At 43.8% G+C, this 24638-nt stretch overlaps 1 protein-coding gene across 1 annotated transcript in view; it reads right to left on the reverse strand.

Annotated features, from left to right (window-relative positions):
- Positions 1-1489: 1489 nt before the first annotated feature.
- LOC111160515 (RAB4A, member RAS oncogene family) overlaps positions 1490-24638 on the reverse strand; it is a 47613-nt gene continuing 24464 nt past the window's right edge. The window contains exons 2-8 of the mRNA XM_022523666.1: positions 22035-22115; positions 19728-19842; positions 14849-14911; positions 13126-13280; positions 11830-11925; positions 7713-7847; positions 1490-3319 (exon numbers count right to left, since the gene is read on the reverse strand). Coding sequence (XP_022379374.1) covers positions 7732-7847; positions 11830-11925; positions 13126-13280; positions 14849-14911; positions 19728-19842; positions 22035-22115 — 626 coding nt within the window. The 3' untranslated portion in view covers positions 1490-3319; positions 7713-7731. The remainder of the gene's footprint in view (positions 3320-7712; positions 7848-11829; positions 11926-13125; positions 13281-14848; positions 14912-19727; positions 19843-22034; positions 22116-24638) is intronic.

Below are 24638 nucleotides of genomic sequence, written 5' to 3' on the forward strand. Positions count from 1 at the left end.
CAAGATGGGATTGGGAGGGAGACAAACCATAAGTGACTCTTAATCTTACAAAATAAACTGAGGGTTGCTGGGGGGAAGGGGGTCGGGAAAGGGGGGTGGGATTATGGACATTGGGGAAGGTATGTGCTATGGTGAGTGCTGTGAAGTGCGTAAACCTGGCGATTCACAGACCTGTACCCCTGGGGATAAAAATACATTATACATTTATAAAAAAATAAAATAAATTAAAAAAAATAATAAAATCTTAAAAAAAATTCATAGGTGTTTTCAAGTCCCTCTAAATCTCCCCTCAAAAAAAAAAAAAAAAAAAAGGAAGGATAAACTTGACAGAAAATGAAGAACCACCAATGGTGTTATAGTATGATTTGCTAATGATTTAAATTTCTAATTTTTTTTCTTTAAAGATTTTATTTGACAGAGACAGAGAGAGAGAGCGCAAGCAGGGAGAGCAACAGGCAGAGGCAGAGGGAGAAGCAGACTTCCCGCTGAGCGGGGAGCCCGACGTGGGGCTCAATCCCAAGACCCTGGGATCAGGACCTGAGCCAAAGGCAGACACTTAACCGACTGAGCCACCCAGGTGCCCCAAATTTCTAATTTTAACATCAGATTCTTCATCACTCTGAATACTGATCTGCTATGAAATCCTTAAGATTTCATCAGTCACAATAAAACAAATTTTTAATAAACCATTAGATTTCCAAACTGCGACATTCTTATTTTCACTAAATGCTGGACTTGTAAAAGAACAAACAATTCCAAGTCTAAATGGAGTTTAGAATATTTTTCTATGAAGACTGAAAAAATACTTTTCTAGAAATGTGAATTAAGAGTATCCTGGAAAGCCGTAAGTTGTGGAAAATGTATACATAACATTTAGTAGACTATGATATAGTAACATATATTTGGTTTTTGTCCCTGATTACTGGCACTGCGCTCCTAAAACCCCTGACACTTCCTGTGACGGGGTGTGTTCTGTTAGTCACAAATTGTCCCCGCTGAGCCTGCTGGGGCTTATGCTAATGAGGCGACTGAGGATGGGGCCCCCTGAGCCTCAAGCAGAAACTGGTCACCAGAGAAAGACCAAATCATTGGAGGGGCTGGAACTTTCAGCTCCACGACCTCAACTTGGGAAGGATGGGGGTCAGGCTGGAACAGTGCTTGATGAGTTTCCAGGTTGGTGAAGAAGAACACATCCTTGACTAGGAGGCTGGTGCATCCCAAACTCCAGGGGCACAGGGGCTCCTGGGCTCGGGACCCTTCCAGCCCGGGCCCCATGTATCTTTCCATCTGGTGGTTCGCTGGTAGCCTTTGCAATGAATCAGCATTCTAGCAAGTAAATGGTTTTTCTCGGTTCTATGAGATATTCTAGCAGATGAATCAAACCCAAGCAAGGGGTTGTGGGCACCTCAGATTTCTAGATGGTCGGAAGCAGAGGTACCTGCTCACTCGCAGTGCCTGAAGTGTGCGTGTGGGCGGAGGGGCGGGGCAGGGCAGACCACGCCCAGAACCTGTGCGGGCTGCGTTATCTCCGGGTGGATAACATGGGACCCAGCGGGCTGGGATCTGTGCAGAATGGAGAACTGGCGGAGGACACTCCACCAACCAACACTCAGTTCTCCTCCTCCATTTCTCCCCAAGGCCTTTATTAAGAACCACCATGGTTTGGTTCTCCAGCAACTTTTATTGGTCAGAGGATGTGGAATTATATGCAGTACCTGTGGTTTCATGAATAGGCTCATTTATAAACCAACTTCACATTCATTTAAAAAATTCCTGCTTCTGAATAAACGATGTGCAGAACAGACATGCTCTTGTCCCAGGCAAAATGCTGCTCAGACGCCAGTGGCCCACGGAACTATCATAAATGCAACACTGGATCCAATGTTCTCCCAGCCCGGTCCATGGAGTAGCTCAGTCTCAGGGTCTGCGTCATATTCTGACTTTTCAAAAAAAAAATATCTATGGCATTGAAAAAAAAAAGCAAAATGGAAGTACCTAAAACAGATACATACTATTTTCCTCCAAATCACCTTCCAGAGTCTGTGGCGCCGCTGTGCTCTGTTGACTCTGTCAAACAACAAAAGCGGTGGGCAGCTTCTAACTGAAAGGCAATGAAATCTCCCAGTCTGCAGCTAAAAGTCACAGTGAAAGAACATACTGAAGGTGAAGAATGCTTTTTAACCTTTTAGCCTTAAATAACACTGTATTCCAACTTTAAAGAAAAGTTCTATTATATACTTTTTGCATTGACATTTTAAAATATCAGAACAAGTCTTTGTAATATAATATATATAATACTTCAGTACATCTTAGGTGAATTAAAAACATGTCAACTTGATAACTGTAGTAAGGCATTTAAGTATTCAGCAAAAGCTATACAGAAATTTCTTAATGAGTGGTATTCCTTTAATATTGACTTGATATAGTGGGTTTCCTTAAAACAAACATGAAACAATTAAAGACTTAAAAAAGAGGCAGTGACATCATACACTGAATCCCAGGAAAAGCACAGTTAACAAACAATGTCTTCCAGCGGGGGACCATCAAGAGCAGCAAACCGGAAACACGGGAGCAGCCCCGGATCACATCGTCCGTCACGCTTACGGACAGCCAAAAGCAGAACGGATCTCCCGGTCTAGCGCCTAAAACACAGCGGGTCCTCAGGCTATGCTTCCCGAACTGGTCTGGATGAAGATACTTTAAAGTTGGCAGAGTACTGGACAGTGTAAAGTTCATGGAAACACTCCATGTTTCATTTTATCTCCGTGTGGGGTAACTACTGGTCTAGCATTTCAAGGGCAGATGACGTAAACACTTGGTGGACGGTGGTAGGCGGAATGATGTCAGCGCTGCGCTGGCCACCGAGGCCAGAGTTTGTGAGTGTCAGGTCGTAAATGTAACCAGCTGTACGTGACACCCGACATGATGATCCAAGTACACCTCACCACTAACATATTAAGAACAACAACATCTTAGACTGCACTTAGGGCAACATTCTACCATGCCCTACGTCAGATACCATGCTGTGGAGACGTGATTCACTGGAGCATATATACGGCACACAGAATTGTAACCAAAAGTGAAAGGGAAATATGGAGCAGAAAATCTTTACATACATGTATACACCTCACGGGACCGTCCGTTTAATGAGATTTATTACTATCTGATTCGCTGTGCCACATCTATGAGCTTGCGTAACACCCCGGATCATTTTTCTTCGCACAAACATCTACTTCTGTATAAAGTAGAAAAAGATGGTGGTAAAAAACTTTTTCTTCAAGGTCCAACAATTGTGTCCCAAATACCACTGTATGAACACCTAAAAAATATTAAGAACAATTTAGAAATATGCATAACTATAAATGTACAGACAAACAAAGCTTGAAGTCCCATAGGGACTCAGTGAATGTATCTTCCAACTTCACTTAAACCTACCTAAACCTGTTAGATAATGTAGGTACGTTAAAAAAGTCCACTGCAGTAAATGGGAAAAAGAAAGCTTTAGAAAGGTAAAATCTCCACTTGCAAGTTTTATAAATAAGCCTTCTATTTTAGCAACAGACACATTTAGACTTCAACTTACCCAAAAGTCTCCTTATGGATACAAAGGCAGAAAAATCTCTATCCCAATTACTCCCTCCACCTACCATTCATCCTTTTGTTCTGACAAGAACCTAAAAATTTCCTATAAAGCTTAAATTCTTTCAAGCAGAACATCTTTTCTAATTGGTAGAGTTTAATCGACCATTTCCTGTTTCATCTGTTTACTCCTCATTTTCTTCTTCTGCCTTCTTTTTGATTAGTTAGCTTAATTATGTATTTACTCCATTTAAATTCCTATGTTCGCTCATTAGCCAAAACTTTTTTGTCATGTTATTTTATTGGTTGCTTTAGGACTTTTTTCTTATGAGGATTTTATATTTTTCCTATGAAGATTTTATATTTTTATATTTTCCCATATGCCCCTGCCCACACATGTGCAGAGCCCCCCCGTTATGGACATCCCAAACCAGGGAGGTCCGTCTGTTAGGACTGATGGAGCTCCACTAACACACAATCGTCATCGTCACCAGAAGTCCATTATTTACACCGTGGTTTCCTCCAGATGCTGGACAAATATACAATGACAAGTGTCTGTCATCGCGGTATTATACAGGGTATTTTCACTGCCCCAAATATCGTCCATGCTCTGCCTACTCACCCCTCCCATCCCCAACCTGACAACCACTGACCTATTTGTTACTGTTACAGTTTCGTCTTTTCCAGAATGTCAGTGTGGGGACCACGCAGTACGGAGCCTTTTCTCCAGATGGCGTCATTCACTTAGTAATGTGCACTCACAGTTCCTCCACTGTCTCATGGCTTGAGAGCTCATTTCTTCTCAGCACCAGGTAACAGTGCACTGCTTGGATGTACACAGGTTAGTCTATCCATTTGCTGAAGGCCATCTGAGATGTTTCTAAGTTTTGGTAATTACGAATAAAGATGCTATAAACATCCACATGCAGATTTTTGTGTTTTCTTTCCTTTTCTCTTTTTAAGCAGGCTCCATCCTCAACGTGGGGCTTGAACTCATGACCCTGAGAGTAAGAGTCACATGCTCTACCAGCTGAGCCAGCCAGGCACCCCAGATTTTGGTGTTTGCACCTCCTTTCAGTAAATACCGAGGCAGTGAACCCGCTGGATCATGTTTACAGAGTGTGTTTACTTTGTGAGAAGCTGACCCACGGTCTTCCAAGGTGGCCGCACCATTCTGCCCTCCTGCCAGCAACGAGTGACCGTTCCGACCACTCCACATGCTTGCCAGCATCCGGTGGTGTCCGTGTCTAGTATTTTGGCCATTCTAGTAAGTGTGTTATAGCGGTATCTCACTGCTGCTTTCATTTGCATGTCCCTGACGACGATGCCATGCAGTATCTTCATATACTTGCTGCCATCTACAGTGTATGCCTCCTTCAGTGAGGCGTCCACTATAGTATTTGGCCCATTTTTCTTATTAAGTTGGAAGGGTTCTTTGTCTATTTGGATAATAATCCTTTATTAGATGTCTCTTAGAAATATTTTCTCCCAGTCTGTGGCCTGTCTTCTCTCTCGTTGTCTTTCCTCGAGAAGTCTCGCATCAGCTTATCAATTATGTCTCCCATGGATCGTGCCTTTGGTGTTGGTTCGAAAAAGTCACTGTCATACTCAAGGTCCTCTAGGTTTTTTTCCTGTTATTTTATAGGAGTTGAAGAGTTTTATGTTTTACATTTGGGTCTATGATCCATGTTGAGTTAATTTGTGTGAAGGGTGTAAGGTAGGTGCCTAGATTTTTTTTTTTTTTTTAAATGCAGATGGCCAGTTGTTCCAGCTCCTTTTGTGGAAAAGACAATCTTCACTCCATTGCCTTATCTGTGTTCCTTCATCAAAGATCAATTGACTATACTTATGTGGATGTATTTCTGGGCTCTCTATTCTGTTCCACTGATCTGCTTGTTTTTTCTTTCATCGATACCAAACGGTCTTAAGGACCACAGCTGGACAGTGTCTTTAAGTCCAGTGGCCACAGTCCTCCAACTTTGTTCTTCCATCCTGTCTTGGCTCTTCTGGGTCTCTTGCCACTCCATAAACTGTGGAATCAGTTTGGTCTTCCTCATATAGATCTTGTACATATTTTGTAGGAATCATACCTAAGTATTCGCTTTTTTGAATGCTAATATAAACAGATTGATTTCAAACTGTACTTGTTTATCAGTGGTACACAGGAAAGTGACTGGCTTTTTACACTAACCTTGTATCCTGCTATCTGACCTTGCTGTGTAATTGCTTAGGCAGGAGTCTGTGGATTTTTTCAGATTTTCTATATTATAGATAACCATGTCACCTGTGAACAAAGACAGTTTCTTCCTTCCCTATCTGTATTCCTTCCATTTCCTTTTCTCATCTTATGTGTTAGCTAGAACTTCCAGTACGATGTTGAAAAGGACTGGTGAGAGGGGACATCCTTGCCTTGTTCCTTTCAATAATGGGAAAGCTTCAGGTTTAATGATGTTAGTGGTAGTTTTCTGTAGATATTCTTTACCAAGCTGAGGAAATTCCCCTCTATTTCTAGTTTACTGAGAATTTTCATCACGAATGTGTGTTGGATTTTGTCAAATGATTTTTCTCTTGACAGGATCATATGATTTTTCTTCTTTAGCCCATTCATGTGATGGATTTTGGAATGGTGAGCCAGCCTTGCATACTCAAATAAATCCCACTTGGAAGTGGTTTATAATTTCTTTTGTACATTGCTGGATTTAATTTATTAATATCTTTTTTTTTTTTTTTTCAAGATTTTATTTATTTATTTGACAGAGAGAAATCACAAGTAGGCAGAGAAGCAGGCAGAGAGAGAGGAGGAAGCAGGCCCCCTGCCGAGCAGAAAGCCCGATGTGGGGCTCGAACCCAGGACCTGGGATCATGACCTGAGCCGAAGGCAGCGGCTTAACCCACTGAGCCACCCAGGCGCCCCTAATTTATTAATATCTTATTGAGGATTTTTGCATTTATATTCATGAGAGATACTGGTCTGTAGTTTTCTTCTAATGTCTTTGGTTTCAAAATTAGGGTAATACTGGCTTCATAGAATGAGGTAGGCAGCTTTCCATCTGCTTCTCTCTTGTGAAAGAGACTGTAGAGAAATGGTATAATTTCTTCCTTAAATGTTTGGTAGGATTCACCAGTGAACCCATCTGGGTCCGGTACTTTCTGTTTTGGAAAATTGTTAATCACAGGTTCAACTTCTTTAATAGATGTAGACCTATTCAAGTGGTCTATTTTTTCTTGAATTTTGGCAAATCATGTCTTTTAATTAATTGGTCTGGTTCACCTCCGTTATCCAATTTGTGGGCACAGAATTATTCATAGTGTTCCTTTATTGTCCTTTTAATGTCCGTAGGACCTGCAGTGATGTCCCCTCTCCCATTTTTTATATTAGTAATTTATGCACCCCCTTTTCTTAATTAGTCTGGTTATAGGCTTATTGATTTTACTGATCTTTTCAAAGAATTAGCTTTGATTTTATTGATTTTTCTCTATTGACTTTCTGGTATTAATTTCATTAATTTTGGTTGTAATTCTTATTTCTTCTGCCTACTTTGGATTTAATTTGCTCTTCTTTTTCTAGTTTCCTATGGCAGACACTTAGATGACTGATTTTAGATCTTTCTTCTTTTCTAAGTATGCATTTAGTGCTTTATATTTCTCTCTAGGCACTGCTTACACAGCCTCCCCCCACATTTTCAGAAGTGGAATTTCATTTAGTTCAAAATGTTTTTAATTTCCTCTTGAGACTTCTCCTTCGACCCAAGAGTTACTTAAAAGTGTGTTGCTTAACCTCCACATATTTTGGGTTTTCCAGTTATCTTTCTGTTACTGATTTCCAGTTTCATGCCACTGTAGTCCAAGAGAAGACACTGTACAATTTCTGCTCTTTTAAATTTGTTAAACTGTGGTTTTATAGCTCAGAATGTGGTCTATCTTGCTGCACATTCCACATGAGCTTGAGAAGCATGTGTATTCCACTGTTGCTGAAATATCTAAATTTGAATTACCTACTCACCTCTCAGGTTCATAACATCGCTGCAAAGAGGAATGAGAAGCTTCACAGTTAAGCGTGTGCAGGACTCCGGAGCGGCGGACAGAGTCTACGGTAAGAGGGCCAGCAGAGGCGATGTGACAAGAGCACCTACCTGGATACTTTGTGCTGCTCTAACAACCACATTCCTGAGCGCTTGGGGCCTGTGCACGACGCGGTGACCGCAGCTGTCTCAAGGCGGCATCCCCGTACTGAATACCAGAGCCCATTCTTTCCGGGTCCAGCTCACCTGAGGACCAAGCAAGTCTTCTTTAAAAAAAGCTTTCATGTTTCCATGATCCCCAAGAATACATTAAGTGAAAAAAAAAAAAAAAACAAAAAACGAAGTGCAGAATGCTGTGTATAAACAGTTGTTTTGAATAATGAGGAAAAAATATACACATATGTTTTCTTTTATGGGCACAAAAATATCTTTGGAAGGAATGAGAATGGGGGGTGTCTGGGTGGTTCAATTGGTCAAACGTCAGCCTTTGGCTCATGTCATGATCCCAGCGGCCGGGGAATGGAGCCCTGTGTTAGGCTCCCTGCTCATCAGGGAGCCTGTGAGCAGGGAGCCTGCTTCCCTCTCTGCCTGCCCCCTTCCTGCTCTGCTCTCTCTTGCTATTTCTTCCAAATAAATAAATAAATACATAAAATCTTAAAAAAAAAAAAAAAAGAAGTGAGAATGACAGTTGACTTCAAGAAGGAGTTTTAGATAGCTCGGGGACAGGAGAGGGGTTGTAATGAAGGAAGACTTCCACTGTATCCATTTTTGTATTTTTTGAATTTGGAAATATATGAATATATTATGTATACAAAGATAAATTAATTAAAAATTAAACCACAAAGAGACCATTTCCTACTTATCAGACTGGTAAGAACCCAAGTATGATAATGCACCCACCCTGTGGGCATGGCTTCGGTGAAAGAAGCACTTTCATTCATTGTAGTGGGATCATAAATTGCTACAACCATGCTAGGAGGAATCTGACAGTCTCTACCCAAGTTCCAGATGCATGTTCTTTGACCTGGCAATTCCACTTCTGGGAACTCATCCTTTACATACCCTTCACACAGGGGAAATGATATATAAAAGATTATTTACTGCACTATTTGTGACAGCAAAATGTTGGCAATACTCCAACATCCAAAGTAAACTGGTTAAATGATGGCGATACAAACAACTGATATTACACACACTCGTGTGTATATGTGCGTTAGCATACGCATGTATATGTACGGAAGTCTCTATGTGTTCATTTGTAATGATACGTAGGTCCAGTAAGCAGAAGAAGCAAGGCATAGAATTTATAGCACACTAACTTTTGTGTTAAAAAAAAAAAAAAAAGGAGGAGGAGGAGGGGTGCCTGGGTAGCTCCTTTGGTTAAGTGATTTCGGCTCAGGTCCTAACTCCAGGGTGGCGAGACTGAGCCCCGCATCGGGCTCCACCCTCAGCAGGGCGCCCGCTTCTCTCCTCCCCCAGCCCCTCCTGCGGCTCCTGTGCGTGCGTGCTCTAACCAATAAATAAGTCTTGAAAAAAAAAAAGGAGGAAACAGTGGTTTTTGAATCATGTGAATGTACTGCCTATTCAGAAAATTTAAAGTACTGCTGAAAAATTTTAACTTACATCTGTATATTTTCTCACCTAGATGTAATTATGATTTTGATCTTTTTATCTTGAAGATTGTATTTGCAGTATTAAGGAAGCAAGGTAATTACATCAAACCTCGTGCTAAGCTTAATAATACTCAACGCCAAGCCAATTTTAATAACAATGTTACGGAGTCTTTAAAAGTAACAGCTTTTCTGCCAAATTTAGTAAAAAAAATCTTTTTTATTTTCAGATCAAGAAAATCCAGAAGGATGAAGGGTCCCTCTTTTCCATCTGGCCCCTTGACGCTCCCTCCCTGCAGCTCACCCCGCATCCTGCTGTCATCTCCTCTCCTTCCCTTCCACCCGTTTCTCTCTCTCAGCATCCACACAAACATTCTTCCATTACCAAAACCTCTTTAAGTTAACCCTTTGTACCCTACGCTACCATTACGTTCCTTCCAGAGAAGAGTCAACGTCCCCTCTGCCTTCTCACCTCCTCTTTGTTCAATTGCTGTCTTCTATTCTCTTAATTCTACAGAAGTTGATCTTGATAAAGAAGCCCAACGACTTCCTATTGCCCACCCCAGGGGTATTTTTCTAGCTTAGTTCGGCTTCGGAGACTGTTCTCTACAGCACTTGAGAGTGAGCAAGTCTCTGTCATTATTTTGGCTGAAATGACAGCCACTTTCCCCTGGTCCCTTCCACACATCTCTGACCCTTTCCTACTCCTCTTTTGTAGCTTCCTCCTCTTCTCCATCTCTCGGTCTCCAAGGTTCTGCTTTTGATCAGTGCTCTTCTCACTCTCAAGTGCTCTCAGATGATCCCGTTCCTTCCATAGTTTCAACTACTCTACGTACTGATGGTTGACAAATGCATACTGCCTGCCCAGACTTCTCCCCAGAGCTTATGAGATCATTCCATGGGCTTGTGCCAGTGGTACTGCAAAGGGAACACGTCCAGAACAGAATCATCTACATGCCCTTGACCCTGCTTATCCTCTGGTTTAATGACATCTCTTTACCGAGTCACCCACGTGTGACATCTAGTTACCCCTGGCTCCTCATGCCTTCCTAACCCACCTCCTCACCACTCCCCACCCCCAAATCGACCGCCCTGCCCTACTATTCAGCATGAGTCATATGATGCTACTACCAAAATAATTCTGATTCATCTATATCTCTTTGTCTCTACTTCCACATCCTCCTCAAAGCTTTTATCAGTCACCTTTTACTTGGATTACTCAAAAATGCCTTAATTGTGCTGTCCTTTCAATCCTTTCTCAACATGGCCACCCACATATGTGATTTACCTCAAAGTCCCAGCCTGACCACACTGCTCGCTGCTTAACATCCTTGAATAGCTTCCTGGCCTCTACAGCAGCGGTACTTAATCCTGGATGAGCATTAGAATCAATCACATAAGAGGGCTTTTAGAAATGCTGATGCCTAGACCATACTTCAGCCCAATTATTCAGGATCTTGAGAGATGGCGCCTGGGATCTGAATTTTCAAGCATCCCAGGAGACTCTAGTGTACAGCCAGGGTACAACTCAGTAACCCACAAGATGAAGTTCCAGATGCTTGATGAGAATCACTAGCCTGGATGTCACCTCTCTCCAACCTTCTCACCTGCCATCCCCACAGGAGTCTCTCTGGTCCAGTGACTTTTCTTTCCGGTTACTTTCAAATCATGCTGTCCCCTCGGCAGGACTACCCCACCCCCTTAGCCAGCTCAATCTTCTTCACATTGTGAAAGACTGAGCTCAGCTGTCCCTCCTCCTGGAACCCTCCCAGACACTACCTCCCTGACCTAGCTAGGCAGGTCCCCCTTCTCTGTGTGATCCCAGGATCCTACGCACCCCTCAGTTATTATATCCACCACACTGTATTGTAATTATTTTTTGATGTCTCCCATGAAAGACAGTTTCCTGAGGGCAAGGATAATGATTAAATCATTTTTGTATCCCAGCACCTGACAAAGAACAGACATTCAGATATTTGATGGAATCAATTAAAAAGTAAATGTCTACATATAATTTCAGTAATATTTAAATAAAACTCAACTTTAATAAATGAACATTACATAGTAATTATCTAAATTTGGGTTATTTTAAATTTATTTTTACCGAAGCAACAAATACAACAATAGTGAGACAGGTTATAACCGAGGCACACACTCAGTTAGCTTCAGAAATAAATTTACAATGCCCAAGCTGGAAGTATCCACATCATGCGTGTACCTGTAACTCCCTCAATCTCACCCAGGCGGTCCCCCATCACACCCTGGGACCACTGGCCCCAGCAGGGCCAGCAAGCTCTTGACAGAGAGTGGACAACAACCCCACCTTCCTCCTCTAAGTAACGGACCCACAAAAGGCCGTGGTTCTGAAAGCAAACACACGCGGAAACCCTGCCCATTCTCTTTCACCAATGGTGCAAGGAAGCCACTGGGAAAAAGGGGTGGGCCTTTGTCTCAGCCAAGCGGACGAGACCTTCAAGACCGTAAGTGGCAATTTTAGGTTGACAGGTGTAGAGAGGGTGCTCTTTGACCAAATCACTCCTGGAAAATTAAAAAGTGGTACTGTTGAGCTAGAGAGGAAAATATGCTGAAGAAAAGTTTATCAATGGAAAGCCTTTTACCTGATTCAATTTTGTTAAGTATTTTTCTCGCACATTGTACAAAGGCCTCTTCCACATTCTCCCCCGTTAGTGCACTAGTTTCCAAGAACATCAGCTCTAGAAGTGACAGCAAACAAAATGTGAAGCTACGTTTAGAAGGTGACCACAGCTCAAGTCCCGATGGCCTGCTGGGCGTTCTCTTCCCACAGCAGGCAAATGGACTCTATTACTTCAAAACCACATATTTCTGTAAATACAGCATCAGTAAATGTCAATATGTTTTTTTAAATGTTAGCAGAATTCTAAGCCCCTCTCAGCAGTGACAGGTGTCTCGCACTGGCACCCGTCGGTGAAGATGCCGGGTCGGCCCGGGCCCGCTAGGAAGCAGGCTGCCTGGAGACGCCCAGTTGTCGACAGGAGACCAGAGTCTCCAAAAACTCTTCACGTCACCACAGATACAACTGACACGGAGGGGTGGCTACGCTGCAGCTTGTCTTCCTGACGGTGAAGAGGTCCTCTCTGGATTCATACTTTTTTTACCCACCAGAGCGGTTACCAACCCAGTGGAAAGGCGGGCTCTCCTGGCTTCTGTACGTCTAAATGGCTTCTTCACAAACTCACGATAGCTTACATTCTTCTCACATGCTTATTTTCTTAGCGTAAAACTGGTCGGTTTGTAAGAATGGAATTTGGTAGTCCTAGAGGCCAACTGAAAATCAATACTAGGATATTTTAATTCTTGACTGGTTCTAAAAATTAAAGTTCTTTAAAATGTCTGAACTCTGATCATTCTGTTACCTATAAGCAACCATTAATTTTATGTGTCATTCTCTCGTTTTCTACATGGAAATTCAGAGAATTTTTGAAGGCATATAACCAAATGACTTAAATTTAATTGAAGTAAAATAAAACCCATAAGCCCAGTATTTCTGCCACTGCTTTCCCCTTCTATTTAGAGCTAATGTTCCACCAACTTAGCTGCAAATTACATTAGAAAACAGGACAGGACATCATGCGATTAGGGCCCCTTTAAAAATCATTACAAACTTCACTTCAGACCAAGGCCTGTGCTCAGACCAAAAAGTCATTATAGAGTATTAGTACACTGGTCTTTATCAACATCATGACTTCTGTAGGCAGAATGCGACACAGTGAAAACAGGCTCAAGACACCCAACTTCGCTAAAAACACCAGGAAATTTCACTCTTCTTGAGTACCATTTAATCTTAAAATTCTAATAATGTAAATTCAAAGCAATGTTATTACCCCCAAATCTGCCCATTTGAAACGCAGCTGTATAGGTAAAGGATCACTTGCCATTTTCTTGAGCGAATCTGGAAGCTTCTAAGAAAGTAACTTCGCGGTCGGCGTCCAGGTCCTTCTTGTTCCCGCAGAGGATGATCACGATGTTCGGGCTCGCCAGCATTCTGGCATCTGTTAACCAATTAGTAAGCGCATTGTAGGTTTCCCGGCTGCGTAATATAAGATTGTGAAAACGGTACATGTGTTTTATAAGACCAGCAACTCTTTCCAGTCATTCACACTACTCACACGCCACTTTTGCACACGTCAGGGTAATGCCGACAGGCTTAAATTCAATGCAGGAAGCCTGAAGGCCCAACCACACACCATACCTAGTGGGGCTGGACTGTTCTGTTTCCAGAAAAATGAAACCGTGAGCCAGAGGTTTTGCTGTTTGTTTTTGCCCAGTCAAGGTGCAAAAGGAAACAGACATTCATTTACTCATTGTACAAATATTTACTGAGCTCTTAACTCTAAGCGCTGCTGTGTGCAACATGGGTAAGCAAGACGTGAGAGCCAACCACTGCTGGTCACCAGCTGGTCACCAGTTCTGTGCAGTGCGGTGGTACTTTGTTTTGTAGGATTTATCACATTCTTTCTAAGGGCTCTGTGACATACACTGTAACTCGCTTTTCCATGAGAAACCTGAACCCAGAGAGTTAAGTTGCCCAAAGGCACAATGGCAGCCAGCGGCAGAGGCAGGACTTGCCCAGGTCTGTCGAACTCCAGGAGATCTGTTTTTAGCTCAGACACACCTGGGGATACGTCCGCCCTGCCGGCACCCCTTGACAGCCTCATGACCTCACTCATGAGCAGGCTGAGCCTTTCACCACCTGAGCAAGTGCAGGGGGACTGGGCCAGCAGCTGCCCATCTCCTGGCCAGCGTGCCTCATCGTGAACATGCAGACGGGGGGTGTGTCACAGCACAAGGGTGACCCTCTTAGCTGTGCAAGTTCCCGCCCAGACAGCCACCAGACGATAGGGCAGAGATTCTGTTTTTCAGGTGGTGTCAGCAAACACTGAGATTGGCGCTGTCTGCTGGGACTTCTGCAAGGACGAGAATGTTCTATGACCTGTACTGTCCAATACAGCAACCACCAGCCACATGTGGGCACTGAGCACCTGAGATGGGGAAGTGAGAAGGAACTGAATTTTTAATTTAATTCGTGATATGTGAGTGACAGCTACACACAGGACAGTGCACTCAGATTCTTAGCATGTGCCGAGAGCTTCACATTAACCAATTTAACAACCAGAAAATCTCGTGAGTGTAACACATCAGCATGACTGCATATAACAGGGAAATTGAAGTCCGGACAGCGAGAGCACCTTGCCCAAGGACATCACACAGCTACTGACCTGGAACTGAGACTTGAACCCAGGCAACCGCAGGGCAGAGCCTGTGCCCTCAACGCTCATCAGTGTCCATTACTTCTACTAAATGACCACGTGTAAGCTTCCCCCCTGTGAGCCTGGAGGAGTATGTCAAAGCACCGTGCTAAAAGACACACACCCCAGGAATGCTTTATGTATCTCGAACCTCACCCGCAGATTTCTTGACCGGGTAAGCAGGGGGAGGGCTTGCCTCCATCGCCTCTAAGACCCCAAACGAAAGGGCTGAGGGGATTCCAGATTCCCAGCCACACAGCACACACATGACACGCAGGTGCACCTCGGGAAGACGGGACTCGGGGAGCAGAGCCCCCAGCTGCATCTCCTGCGGGGGAGTGCACATTACCTGGTAATGTCATAGACGAGGAGAGCTCCTGCGGCGCCTCTGTAGTAACTTCTTGTCACAGACCTGAAAGAATCACACTGCTTTGACTTCCCGCCAATCGAGACCCTTCCTACTGAGCACCATCACCCATGTTTCTGGGTAAACCTCGACATAGGGATAGATGTTGCTTCAAACAGAAAGGGTTCAGACATCTGAGTGTAAGGGGGCTCTTCTGTCTGAAATTATGTCACAGAAACGCTGGGGAGGTGGGGACGTTAGACTGAGACAAATAGGACATTTTCGAACAGGGAGATGAAGTTCCCCCACAGAACTTGAGGTTATCTTTGAACTTAGCGGGACAGGAGAAGCACTCTGGAGAGCTAGGTGGCCACTAAGCGCTCAGCCATCCTACTCTGCTTCCTCTGGGGTTCCAGTCTCCCCCAGGCTCCTGCACAGCTGCCCCCTACTCTTTCCCAGGGGAAGTCCTCGGACGGGAATACACTCATCTTCCAACCAGGAACCCACAGCCACCCCCGCCCCCCAGTACTTCCCTCCAGCCCCTCCCAGCTTACTACCAAGGAAAAAGGGCTTTACCTAGCTTACCTATCCGCACCGAGCGCCTCCGAGCACCTTAGCTGTTCTCCAGTCCTGCGGGTTAGTTTCACTAACACTTTCTCCTCTGCATTATCAGTCTCTCCCTCTTCATTAGATATTTTCCCCATTAGCAACATAAAATGTGCTCTGGTACCTCCCATCTTAAAATACAAGAAGATATGCAGCCCTGTCCTTCCAGAGCTCTTCTCTGGATCCAAAGTCCTCTGAAGAGCCATCTTTGCCTGCTGTTTCCCTCTCTTCCCCTCCTCTCCGGTGCCTGCCTCCCTTACTCCACAGCTCTGAGCCCAGCAGCATTTCTTGGTCCTCACCCTACCCTGAACGCCTCCCTTGTTCCACCTCTGCAGCCACAACGGCCTCCTCTCTCACCGGCCAGCTCTCCTCCTCGAGCTCTGGGTCACTCTTCCAGGCCTGCCTTGTTTGTACCGGAGCTCCTCAGTGCTGGGGCTCAGTCCTACGTTCTCTTTCGTCCTCACACCTTGACTCCAATGTCCTCTTCAGCCCAGACTACTTCTGTAAGATCTGGCCATTGCCCCACTGTCTCCATATGACTGCCTCCTGAACATGCCCCATGTCACATTTGTAAGACAGAACACTTTGGTTCCCAGGCTGCAGGTCCATCCTGGTTTGGGGCGGAGGAGGGCACCACCAACCCTCTGTTTATACCACCAGAACGCTCCGCGTTTATCCTCGCCTCCTCTTTTTGCCCATCTCCATGCTGGACCCACGAGTCGGTTCTGTCTCACAAACAGAACACAGCCTATATTGCGCAGGCCCTGCCATCTTCACCGGTGCCCATCAAAATCCAAATCACCGAGTCTCCGGCTGGACTCCTGCAGTCCCCTGTGCCTGGTGGCTCCACTACCATGCATGTCCCCACTGCCACTTGTGTCCCTCGGTCCATTCTCCTGAGCAAGCCAATTCCTCATCAAGACCTATAATGCTCCCGGTGCTCAGGGGCTGGAGACTGAGTTCAGTCTCCAAGGGGCAACGATTTAATCAGTCCTGTTTACCTCCGGAAGCCTCCAAAAGAAACCCTAAATGATGGAGGTCAGAGAGCTTCTGATTCGTGAACCCTTGGAGAGAGGGGAGTGCGCCCACAGAGGGCCTGGGAGCTCAGCACTCAGCTCCCACAGCAGTGCCCAGTGCAGCTCTTCCATTTGGCTGCTCCTGGGTTCTGCCCTTTATGATGATCCGGCAGCAGTAAATACGGCGCTTTCCCAAGTTCTGTGAGTCATTCTAACAAACTGCTGGGCCTGGGAGCTGGGTCCTGGGGTCTGTGACTGGTGTATGAAGTGGGAGTGGGTCTGCGGGATGGCGCCCTTAGCCTCTGAGGCCTGCTGCTAACTCCAGAGAATCAGAACTAGTTGAATTGTTGGCCACAGACTTGATGCTGGAGAACTTAAGAACTGGTATGGGAAACCCCGCCCCCCTCATTTGGTGTCAGAAAATGGGCACCACAGAACATTGCTTTCCTTCAGGGTGAGAAGAGAACTGGGGACCTTATCAAAAATAAACAGAAGGACTCATTACGACTTCGACACTTTGAAAAGAGCAGCTATTTTTAAATGTATTTTTAGCTCCTAAACTCCAAAGGCAGATAGGGAGCCTGAAGCTTCCCCCTTCCACCTCTAGACCACTCTGCAGATGGGCACATGCTTTAAGAGATGGCAGACAGGCGCCGCGTGAGGAGGACCGGATTGCGAGTTCTTCCTGCGGTTCCCTCTTCAAGTTGGAGGGAGGCTTCTTTTCCACATATGTGAAGAGGCAACTTTTTTTCTATTTTAGTTTCTAGAAACTAGCAGGTTTCTAGAGAAAGAGGTATGTAAGAGTTCTCCTCAAGAGAAACTAAGTTACACCCATGCTGAGTCGTTGACTTCACCGTCATTTATCTCACCTTGACACATGCCATTTGACAAATTATTCAGGTATACAAGCTAAATGCTTAAGAAAAGTACTTTTCTGAGGTATTTAATTTTCTCAAAGTAGTTTAAACCAGAAGTAATACAGCCACCTAGTTTGAAAAGCAAAGACTGCTAACGGGCCCAACACTGCATCTGCAGTCTCCTGCCGCACTCTTCCTTGGAGCCCTGCTCCCCAAGGCCATCTTCAGATCTGATTTCCTAAATGCAGTCATTAATGGAATACATGGTGAACGTCCATGTGCTACATTCTACCCTGGGCTTTGGAGAAGCAACAACAACAAAATACGAATGTGCCTACTTTCATGGATCTTAGTTTTGTCTTCCTGGTATTTGCTTCCATCTTTCTATAAAACGCTTGCAAAACCATTTGACTTATGAGTTTCAGGGCTTACTGCCTTCCTGCTTTGACAAGAATCTAGCTCACTCGTATGCTCCCAGCCCCTTCCCTGCATCTCCTCCTCCTCCTGCCGGCAGCACCTTTGCCTGATGGCCGCGCTGCCCCGTCCCGGCTCGCCTCCCCAGCCGGGTCCCCGGTTGGCTGGACTTCGCCTTCCTCTTTCAGCGTTTACTTCCTTGTGTTGACGAAGTATCTCCTCCTGTAACTTCTAAGAATACGTGAAAAGATGGCCTTTGTTTCCCCTATTCTTGAGTATCTATAGCTCTTCTGCCTTAATTCTCACACTTGATGGACAGTTTGGCCAAGCTTGGTGTTTCAGCTGGAGAGGAGTTTTCCACGTGGAGTTAGGAGGGCAAGACTTCCATGCCTTCGAGCTTAGGCAAGTTGCTGCGGAACGGTGTAATGCCATTCCTCTTGCTAGTCCTTCGGTGGGACTGTTTCTTTTTTTCTTGGGATCTCTTTGCATCTTCAGTTCGTCCGAGTCCTCCACAATTTCACATGATACATACTAGCTGGGACTGTCCCCCACTCCACTCAGGTATTTAGTGTGAGGTGGGCCTGGTACATTGGGGATCTCATTTCTTTGGTGGAAAATTACAGTGAGTGGGCTGTTTTATTGGGGGGACCGAACACGTTCATATATTTGGCCTTTCCTCTGGAGCTATTCATTTTCTGGAGAGAAAAACCGTTTCCCTTGCCTGAGAACACATACACACCCAGATGCCGGCAACCGGGAAGAAGTGGGGAGAGGCTTGGGGTTGCAAACTTGCACAAATTTCCCTTTTCTAGACCTTCCCTCATCCCTGCCCTCTGCTGGCCTTAGAAATTCTGAGTCCTGACCCTATTTCAACTCACACTGAACTTCTCCTCCTGTGGGTGCGTACACAGGCAGATATAAACACTTTAACCCTCCCTCCTGCAGAACCTGAGGCTTCCACATCCTGACCTTTTCTGGGACTCAGCAGGAGGACGCGGCCCCCCGCTTGCCGCCCTTCCCCCAGGACAGGCCCTGAAGATGCAGCTCCCTCCGCTTTCAGGCACTCAGCATCCGTTCTGGATCACTGACATTTGTTTTTTTTGGGGGGAAATCACTTCATCATCATTATGTCCTCTCGCTTTCTAGGTCTTTGTGAGTAAATGCCATTTCAATTGTTTTATAGTCATTTTAGTAAGGGTTTGGGGGGAAAACACATTAAGTCTGGCTTGAATCCACAGTGTTTAATCAGTGGTTCCAGAAGAATAATTGTGATTAAAATTTTTTGAAGCAACTATTGACCATTTCAAATACAATATACCTGACTTTAATGCTACCAATGAGAATGATTTTTACCTAAGTTTTAAAACTGCATATCTGTTCTGTTTTGACTTTGAGTATCTGTTCAAAAACCACAACTAAAATACTAATCCACTTCCCTGCTTTTGTAGTTACAGAATATTAAACATGTAATTTCATCTGCAGTGATCTGGGGTTATCCTTCGAAACACCAGTTATGACTGTAGTGTAACAAAAATGTGCAGGACAGAATATTTGGTGGGATGTATATCAACCAACAGAACATGCTCTACTTAATATAAAACAAAACAAAAATGCCAAAAGAGGTTTTTAAAAATTATCCTGTAAAAGTGAAGAGAAAAACTGCTGTGCTATTACTTTGCCTTCATTTCAATCTAAAGTATACTGTAGAGTACACAATACCACACCCTCTGATGCACTCACTCGTCCCAAAGAATAAATCAGCCTCTACAGGAGAGTGCATTCACTCCAGAGACTCTAATGCATTCTTTAGTAAATCAATGCTGCATGGAGAAAACTTGACTTTTGGCTTGTCTTAAAGCTTCCGGAGGTGAAGTTCTGAAATCTGTGCTGGGAAGGAGGAGACTATATATATGTATACATGAAGAGACTATAATTGGTTATTTCAAATCCAATTTTCAAATATTTTTATTACATTAGAGAGAAAGCTACCTGAATCGTTCTTGGCCTGCAGTATCCCATATCTGTAACTTTACATATTTACCACCAACATTTATTATCTTTGAACCGAATTCCACTCCTATTGTATGATTTGAGTCATCTTTGACTGAAAAAGAAAAAGAACAAGATATTTAATTTGAGAACATTAAAGAAACAGACTTATAGATTTACACAAGCAAAATCAAGGGCTAAAGTCAATGGAAATGTAATTTACTGTAGCCTTTCATTTTTCCAGTGGTCAGCTGATGAGAAGCACACACTGTTTTAAACAGAATACACATACAGTTCCTACTCTGGAGGAGATAAGGCTCTTTCACAAAACCCCTAGAGCGAACCATCCATTGTAAAGCCTAGGCCTGGAGGTGGCCATGCCACAGACAGTCACAGCCACCTGTCCGCTGCGAGGGCTCTCACACGTGGAGACGGCATAAAGTACCTGGGGGCCAGTCTGAAGGGCCGACAGCCCAGTGACAGGTCTGTCACTGAGTTGTGACTCTGTCAGTACTGAGGTGGTGACTGTCTCCACTACCTGAATGGATAACTATTCCAAAGAAATAAAAGGGAAGGAAAAGGACTGTAGCCCCCAAAAGGAACTTGATGGACACCAAAGATTAAAGGAAAAGGAGGAAAAGATAGACAAAATAAAACAAAACTGAACAACAAAAATTCTGAACACATCATAGCTGTTGAGTTTCCATGAATTTGCAGGTTGTGTGACAGTAATTTGGAATGAATTTGTTGGAGAAGTCAATACTATCTCTACTGAGAGGCAGGTAAAAGGAACAGCTCACTAAACCCACCCGGAATGAACGGTCTGTGAAAAAAGCCCTTGTGGGGGATGAAGTGCCGAGTTATCACTAATAACATGGCTACACAGCCCATGACTGACCTACACTTCTTAACCGTAGGGCAGAATCTAAGTGTGCTAGAAATCACCAATGCCACTTGAGGTGTGCTGAGTGTTTCCTGGGGCCAGGGGTGGGGGACTGACCAGTTAATACTGACCACACCAGCCTGTCCCAGAGGATGGGGAACTAGTGTGGACATTCTAGAATTCAAGCTAACGAGAAACCTCTGAGTAAAAGCATCAGAAGGTGATGGCTAAAGTCCAAGGGCGTCCTGATTACAGTACGGCCACAGGACCAATCAAGTGGAGACCTTCCCATCATGCATAGACCATGCAGACTAACCCAACACACATGTCGCCATGGTGAGGAGTTAGGGGTGGACTGTCAAGGGAGAGCTCGCCACAGGGAGCGGACACAAAGATAGGCAGGTGGGTTCTGCGCCCAATGTCCTCGGGGCACTTTTTTCTGAGATGCTACAGTGCAGTCTTGGCACCTTGTGAAGAGGCCTGGACCACCCAATGAGGAAATACTTGTTACATTCACTGAGGATTGGCTCTGTGACTAGCCCGTGCGGGCTCCATGTCACGAGACAGAAGTCCCAACAAGCTCTTGGACAATGAACACAGAAGTAGCAGAATACGTTCCCATAGTATTTTTCAAAGCTCCTTGCCAAGGACTCCCTCTGCTGTCTGTTTCCCCATGTGACCCACCACCACTTAGGTGCACATGCAGTACATGAAATTAATTATTTTTTGTGTCTTCACCCGATTGCTGTGAAATAGGTCATCCTCCACAGTTCTTCCCATGATTGTAAAAGCACTGTTCATTTTAAGGGTCTTTCAACTTACAAGTCTTTGATACTACCTTGGAATAAAATATTCAACTTCCCTTACCAAAACAGTGTAAGTCAATGGCAAAAAGACGGGTCTGTGGTCAAAAGACCTAGACTTGAGTCTAACCAACTCTAGGGTACGTTCCCAAGGGCACACACCCAACTGCTCTAAACCTGTTTCCTAAACCTGCAAAACAGAACCGATGACAATAACCACCTTCACTACAGTACAAGGCCACCAAGGACCCAAGAGGACTCTTATCTACAATGTACTATTCGGGCTTCCTGGGTGGCTCCCTGTCAGGGCAGGAAAGTCCTCTGTGGCCTTCCGCCTCACCATGTTGTATTTTGATATCTGGAATGTATTAGAGTATCTGGAAAGTGTACAGTATGATAATATATTGAACAATGAACCACCATAAAACAGAAATAACTTAATAAAAAACTCAGTCATACTGCTAGAAGCTTAATATAAACTTTTAATATGATTTTAACATACTTTTAAACTATAACTTTTTTCTTGAAATAATGTTCAGAAGTTTTGCTATAAACAAATTTGAGCAAGAGAGCACTCTCAGGGAGACATGCACGAAACACGGACCATGTGATGTCACTTACATTTTTTTTCTATAAACTGATGGAGCAAGCAAGACTTGCCGGTTCCCGCATTTCCAATAACCAAGAACTTAAACAAAAAATCTGAAACACAAAAAGAGATCATGAAAAATAACTTTAAAACATGTGCTACAAATGTATCCTTAGACCATGATCAAAAAAAGTTAGCAAAATCTTACTTGTTAATATAACAGAAAAAAGAGGCAACTATTCTGTGAAAACAACAAAAAAACATGTCAACTCATCTTTTCACCTTTTTGGTATTGGGCACATATGCCAACTCTCAGTGGTTTTCTGAACTCCACTCTTGGGAAAATTTCCTTTGATATCGGAAGTTTGAAGACTATTCTTGTAGTGAATAAAATCTGTCCCTTTGCTAGTCACTATTCAAAGAAATATATATAAGCAGTGACAAAAATAGTCTAGAAATTTCAAGAATTTTCTGTATAAAAGAAAAACCCTGGGAAACGTCTAGGCTTTGAGAAATCCACTCCCTTCTTCTTTTTAAAAACAGGTATGTTTCCCCCACCCCTGAAGATTTTTTGTGGTCTCGCTTCTATTCCCTTATCTGTAACTTGTGGGAAGGACAGCTTAAGCCAAGTTTGGGTCAGTATTCGAAGTGGGAAATTTGTCTCATTCAGTATAGAAAGAATTCTTCCTTTCTTCTTTACACAGAGTAATATATTTAATTTGGAATATTATTTTCCATATAATGGAAACAAAGACTCTCCAGTAAAATTTTAATTAAATTAGCATGACGTAGCGTCAGTAGCCCCACGTGGCCTAAATGATTAATTTTGCTTCTTCTGTTAGCAAAGAACTTTAGTTCTGCTGAGACCAGGAGCTGCAGAGGACCCACTCCCTCCCCCACCCCTCACACCTTGATCAGAACCCCACCATCACGAGCACCCCCATGGCCCCCATACCCCGATGCTGGACTGACTCATTCTGTGGCCCTGAAGGCCCTGGTCTGTCCCTGGTTCCCTGGTTTGCACCTGTGAAAGTGTTACCTCCACACACCTTTTCCAAACCGAGACCAAGCTCTCCTGGCCCTGGCTCCTCTCTCCCTGACGTAAGTCCAAATGGCCTATTTCTTTGCTGACATTCAGCCTAGCCTGTTTCTTCAGAACTACATTCATTGTCACCCAGAGACGGGGCCTATTTAACCTCTCATGATTTCCCATGGTTACAGGCAATAAACCTACAGGAGAAGGATATCAGAATTGTCAGCATTTAACCATAACAAGTTTTGCGCTTCTTACCACACGATTTTAAAGCATGCCACATTCATGATCACAGCAGCCAAAAAGAAGCAACCCATTTATAGATAAATGGATAGACAAAATATGGCATAAACATACACTAGAATGTTACTCAGCCTTGAAAATGAGGAAATTCTGACACATGTCACAACAAAGTTGACCCTCAAAGACATTAGCTAAGGGAAACATTCCAGTCACAAAAGGAGAAACACTGTATGATTCCATTTATATAATGTACCTAGATCAGATTTGGGGACAGAAAGTAGAATCGTGGCCGCCAGTGCCTGGGGAAGGCGGGGAATGAGGAGGTATTGTTTAATGGACATGAGTGTCAGTGTGGAAAGATGGAAAAGTTCTGGAGACAGATTTTGGCAATGGTTGTCAACAATGTGCATGTCCTTAATACAAATGAACTGTAGACTTAAAAATGGGGCGAGTGGCAAATCTTATGTAATTTTACTACACAGGCACATGAAACAAAACATGCCAAATCTAATCATGTTCACTGAACAGCTTTTATAACTTAAGAAATCAAAGGTTAAGATTGCCAGGTTAAAATGGAAATCCTGGAATTTCTCAGTCTTGTTCGATATCTTCTTCTATTTAAAATATAAAGCCCAGTACATTTTAAAGTTGCCCTTGAATGACTACGTGGTTCCATATACATTAGAATTTTTTTACAGGACAGTGCTGTACCTGTATTTTCTCTTCCTTGTAATTTTCTTTCTTTTTAAAAAAAAAAGATTTATTTATTTATTTGAGAGAGAGAGAGAGAGAGAACGAGCTCACAAGAAGGGGCAGAGGGAGAGGGAAAGACAGAATCTCAAGCAGAATCTGCGCTGAGTGTGGAGCTCAATGGGGGGCTCGATCTCATGACCCTGAGCTCATAGTTGAGCCAAAACCAAGAGTTGTACACTTAACTGACTGAGCCTCCCATATGCCCCTGCCTTGTGACTTTCTTTAAGGATTTTATTTATTTATTTGAGAGAGAGAGAGAGCGAGCAAAAGCAGGGAGGAACAGACGGGAGGGAGAAAGAATGTGAAGCAGACTCCACATGCGTGAAGAGCCCTGCTCAGGGCTCAGTCCCACAACCACAAGATCATGACCTGAGCTGCAACCGAGAGTGGGACGCTTAACTGACTGAGCCACCCAGGTGCCTACCTCCTCGTGATTTTCTTAATAGCATTTTCTTTTCTCTAGCGTGTTTTATTGTAAAAATATGTTATATAATACATCGGAAATATGTGTTAAGTGATGGTTTATGTTATCAGTACGGCTCCAGACAATAGTAGAATATTAAGAGTTAACTTTTTGGGGAGTCAGAATTTACATGCAGGTTTTCAA

The sequence above is a fragment of the Enhydra lutris genome, unplaced genomic scaffold (genome assembly GCF_002288905.1).
Source record: "Enhydra lutris kenyoni isolate GAN:26980312 unplaced genomic scaffold, ASM228890v2 scaffoldscaffold76, whole genome shotgun sequence".
Classification (NCBI taxonomy): Eukaryota; Metazoa; Chordata; class Mammalia; order Carnivora; family Mustelidae; genus Enhydra; species Enhydra lutris.